We start from the raw sequence: 5147 nt of genomic DNA, 5'->3' as shown, positions 1-5147 counted from the left end.
ATATATATATATATATATATATATATATATATATATATATATATATATATATATATATATATGGTAGATTCCAATGAGATCACTCGTTTAGGTAAGATCGTGAGATCAGATCTTGTGCATCCATGTAATATTTCTTAATAGTCAAAATTGATTGGTACACACACTCCGTTCGCACACATTTAATCACCGTTTGCACACACTTAAACTTGGAATCTTAATCAATCTAGACCATTAAAAAATTTTGAGATCAAATCTTGTACGTACATCAATCTAAAAAATTTTAATGGTCTAGATTGTTTGACACACCCACTCCGTTCGCACACATTTAATCACCGTTCGCACACACTTAATCTCCATTCGCACACATTTTATCACCATTTGCACACACTTCAACTTAGAATCTTAAATCAATCTAGACCATTAAATTATTACATTGATGCACAAGATCTGATCTTACGATCTTACCTAAACAAGTGATCTTATATGATCCTAATTATATATATATATATATATATATATATATATATATATATATATATATATATATNTATATATATATATATATATATATCTATATATATATATATATATATATATAGTATCTTTAGAAAATATATGGTGGATACATGTGCATAGTAATAGAAGTGGAAAAGATAACGGAAGTTATAACGGTAGGGGTATATTTGTCCGAAATATTATATAGTACAACTTTTATAGCATAATGTATAAAAAAAACTTAACGGAAAAAAGGACATAAATGAAGGGTATAACCTTCATTCGCACTTATTATGTTTTTAGATACACACACACACACACACAAAGGGCTATAGGTATCCCGTTTGATACTCGGACTCAGCAGTCAACACTTGAGTCGTGACCAGTCGGCTCTCTAACTATCATTACATAACTCGCAATTTATTACACAATTAATGTGCATTTATTATCCAGTTATTACCCATTTTATTTCCCATTAATATTAATTATTTGGAAATAATGGGTAATAATTGAATAATAAAGGCACATTAATTGTGTAATAAATTGTGGGTTATGGAAGGATAGTTAGAGAGCCGACTGGTCACGACTCGGGTGCTGACTGTTGAGTCCGAATATTATGCCTGACTGCTTATAGGTGGTACCGATCGGGAGGAAAAGGGAGGGGTTCCAACGTGAGAAAAGAGAGACAGCAAAACAAACATGTTCAAAGATTCTATCACCGTTATAGTGAGTTCTACTACAACAACTTCCAAATCTAACTCCCTAATTTGACAGACACTGATAAGCTACTTTTTTCGTATGGTCTTAATACAAGTGCCTAAATCAAGATTTTATGTATAAAAATAAAAGCTAGGAGTAAAAATAAGAGTACATATAGTATTTTTTCCATTGTAGTAGGACATACTACTACTTCACTCGTTCATCAACTCTTCATAAATAGTACCATAATATATATTTTTCGGTATAAAACATTTTTGTGGTGGTTTAAGTCATTTTCTATTTAAATTGAACAAGTTACACACACTGACGGAATCACCCTAGGGGCAGTGGGGGATAGCCTTTGTATGTATATATGTATATATAGTACATGTTTTATATATAAATATATAAAAACAGACGAAAGTTAACAATTGATAAGCTTGCAGAGTTGGTAGGTGTGTGGTTTTATTTAGAAAAATGGTGAGGGTTCGAATGTATAGTACACCGCTACCTGCGTTAAGGCCCTCCCCAATAGTCATTTTGTCACAGTTTTTGAGAATAAATTTTTCACCTTGAAAGAGAGAGAGGATATGATGGGAGTGTCTCATGCAAATGAAGGATTTTTGCATACATGTGGGACCCACCTCATGTCTGCTGCGCCTCGTGATAGCCGCGTGCGAGTTACAACTGCACACATGCGGGCGCGTTATAGCTCGATTTGAATTTTGTAATTTTTTTAAAATCAATTTTTTTTCTTACCATCTTTTCTTTTCTAATCACACTCATAAAAAACCACAATTAAAAACTCAACTGTTGAGGAGGGCCTAAGAATGTTATATAATTCATTCTTTCAACTTTTCATCTAAGGGCTCTCCTGTGAGACAGGTCAAAACTAATAAAAATGAATCATATTAAAATTACAGATATAATCAATATTTTAAGTCTTATATATAATATTTTATATCATAAATGTAATACTTTATAACAAAACTCTAATACACAATTCATGTTATTTTATAATAAGTTTTATAAGTATATTCAATTATTGCATGCTCCATAGTCCGTACTATAGTATAACGGCTATTTATATGCATGGCTGGGCGAGTAGAGGAATCAAACTATCATCTCTGCAATGGCAATGGCGTCTTATTCCGTCTTGCTAATAACCGCTTTCTTTCTCTTCCCTATAGCCTTTGCTGCAACCTCCGGCATCTTTCCGGCCTTCAAAAGCATCTACCAATTCGGAAACTCCCTCTCCGATACCGGAAACTTACTCCGATGGGGCACTATGTTTTACCCCGCCGACAAACTCCCATACGGCGAGACCTACTTCCGTAAAGCCACCGGTAGATTCTCCGACGGCCGCCTCATCGTCGACTTCATCGCCGCCGCCGCTAACCTCCCGTACCTCGACGCGTACCTGAACAAAAACGGTTCGTTCGCTCACGGCGTTAATTTCGCCGTCGCCGGAGCAACGGCGAACGAGAGGGAGTTTTTCGACAAAAGAAACATTTCGTACGATGAATTCAAACCGGCGATTCTCGAGCAATTGGAGTGGTTCGAGAAGTATATTAACTCAACGTGCCGCAAAGATTGCGCCGAGAAATTCGGGAATTCGTTATTCATCTTCGGGGAATATGGCGGGAACGACTACTTTCCCGCGTTCCAGCAAGGCAAGTCGATGCGTGAGGTCATGTCTTACGTCCCTCACACCGTGGCCGCTATTATTCACGGCGTTAAACGGGTCATCCAGCACGGAGCCAAACGGATCCTGGTTCCGGGTCCCTACCCGTTCGGGTGCTTGCCGTCGCAACTGACAAACTCCGGCACCGGCAACGACACCGATTACGACCAATTCGGTTGCCTGAAAAAGTACAACGACTTCGCCGCCTACCACAACCGCTTCTTACAAGTCGCTCTGTCTAAACTCAACCGCCAATACGCCAGCAAAGGCGTCGTTATCGTCTACGGCGATTTCTACGGCGGTTTTATGAACATTTTCCACAACGCAAATGAGCTCGGATTTAACCACGAGAGCGGGTCGTTGGTGAAAGCTTGCTGTGGAGGGGGAGGGACTTATAATTTTAATAAGGAGAAGCCTTGTGGAAAGGAGGGGTCTTCGGTGTGCACCAATCCCAAGGCCGCCGTGCACTGGGACGGCGTTCATCTCACCGACGCATCTCACCGCCATATTTCCCAGTACGTCATTAATCAAGTGGCTAGCAAGCTCGCCCTTTAGTCATTCATTATCGGAATTGAAAACCCTAGTTATATGCAGTTACTTATAATGTCAATAACTGGCCAGAATCAGGTAGAGGTTGCGAGTTTCTCGAGTCACTTAAAAATAACTGGCCGGGATGAAAAGCGTCAACTAGTAGTACTAGTTTCTAAAATAGGGTTTCTTCCGGTATTATTATTTTGCAATATTTGTATTTCAGTTATGGATGAGGTTTTTTAGGGTTTGAAGTTGGAATGATGTCTTGTTATGCTGTCGATGTACTAAGTTGCATGTGTGATGTTTTATTAATTAATCTACTAGTGCCTTTGTGTTTGTTTTATGCTTTATTTTTTATTTATTTACATTTCGCACTTTTTAAAATTTATTGTGCTCGGATGACATGAAGTGACTCTTTCATATGAGAGGTTACGAGATCGAGCCTCAGAGTTAGTGGCGGACTAATTTAACAGGCTTGGTTCACATACTTTTTATGTTATGGAATAAACTATGGTGATGTTTGGTTCATGGAATAAACACAAAATGAAATTGATAGATACCTAGCCTAGGCACCCGGTCGATATTACCTAGCAAGCAGTCGAGCTCGGCATTCGGCACCCAAGTCGTGGCCAGTCGGCTCCCTAACTATCCTTCCATATCCCGCAATTTATTACACAATTAATGTACCTTTATTATCCAATTATTACTCACTTTATTTCCCATTAATCCTAATTATCACCCATTAACCCCCAAATAAAACCCATTAACTACTCATAAAACCCTCTTTATCACCCATTAAATCCTATTATAACCTACAAATTATTATCCATAAAACTTCATTATGTCCCTTGATTACTCATTCCTATTATAAAAGAAGAGGGTAGATCAGAGAGCAAGGGGGGGCTTCGACGGGAGAGGCTGACATTTTCTCTAGACTAGAACACAGCAAAACAAAATATGTACAAGGATTCTATCAATAAAATAGTGAGTTTCGGCTTGGCACCGCCCAAAAAGGCCCGTGGTTTTTACCATTTCGGTTTCCACGTTAAAATACTGTGTCTTACTCTTGTTTTTATTTGTTTATTTTTACGTTGTGTTGATTTAATCGGTTGTGTTGGTCCGCCGAAAGACCACCCGGGGGTCACAAAACCATCAAAAATAAATTTATTTTTATGTTTAGTTCACATACTTCAGGTACTGGTTTAAGTTTCTCTAGTAACTTAAAAAAATAAGTAGCCGGGATGATAAGCGTGAACTAGTAGTTTCCAAAATAGGGTTAGTTTCTTCCGGTATTATTATTATTATTATTATTATTATTATTATTATTATTATTATTATTATTATTATTATTATTATTGTTATTGTTATTATTGTTTTGCAATATTTGTATTTCAGTTACGGATGAAGTTTTTAGGGTTTGAAGTTGGAATGATGTCTTGTTATGATGTCGATGTACTGAGTTGCATGTCTGATGTTTTATTAATTAATCGACTAGTGTATTTGAATTGTATTATGGTTTCATAATATTAATTCCTTTGTGTTTATTTGTTTGTTTTCGTACGCGCTTTTTTAGATTTATTGACAACAAATATACTTAGTGACGGACTAACTGGTTTGAACTCGGGTTTTTATTTCATTTATATTTTTACTAATCATTACGGTGATGTTTGGCTTGTGGAATATTAAAAAAAAAAAAAAAAAAAAAAAAAAAAAAAAAAAAAAAAAAAAATTTTTTTTT

General features: G+C 36.4%; 1 protein-coding gene across 1 annotated transcript; it reads left to right on the top strand.

Annotated features, from left to right (window-relative positions):
- The first annotated feature begins 2312 nt into the window (after positions 1 to 2312).
- On the top strand, positions 2313 to 3752 carry LOC116019470 (acetylajmalan esterase-like). Its single transcript, XM_031259681.1, has one exon. The coding sequence runs from the start codon at positions 2327 to 2329 to the stop codon at positions 3431 to 3433; it is 1107 nt and encodes a 368-aa protein (XP_031115541.1). The 5' UTR covers positions 2313 to 2326; the 3' UTR covers positions 3434 to 3752.
- The last annotated feature ends 1395 nt before the right edge of the window (positions 3753 to 5147 follow it).

Source organism: Ipomoea triloba, chromosome 5, assembly GCF_003576645.1.
Source record: "Ipomoea triloba cultivar NCNSP0323 chromosome 5, ASM357664v1".
Taxonomy (NCBI): domain Eukaryota; kingdom Viridiplantae; phylum Streptophyta; class Magnoliopsida; order Solanales; family Convolvulaceae; genus Ipomoea; species Ipomoea triloba.
This window is presented reverse-complemented; position numbering and strand designations above follow the sequence as displayed.

Coding starts and splice junctions, on each gene's coding strand:
- LOC116019470 (XM_031259681.1), top strand. CDS start 2,327: ATGGCAATGGCGTCTTATTCCGTCTTGCTAATAACCGCTTTCTTTCTC.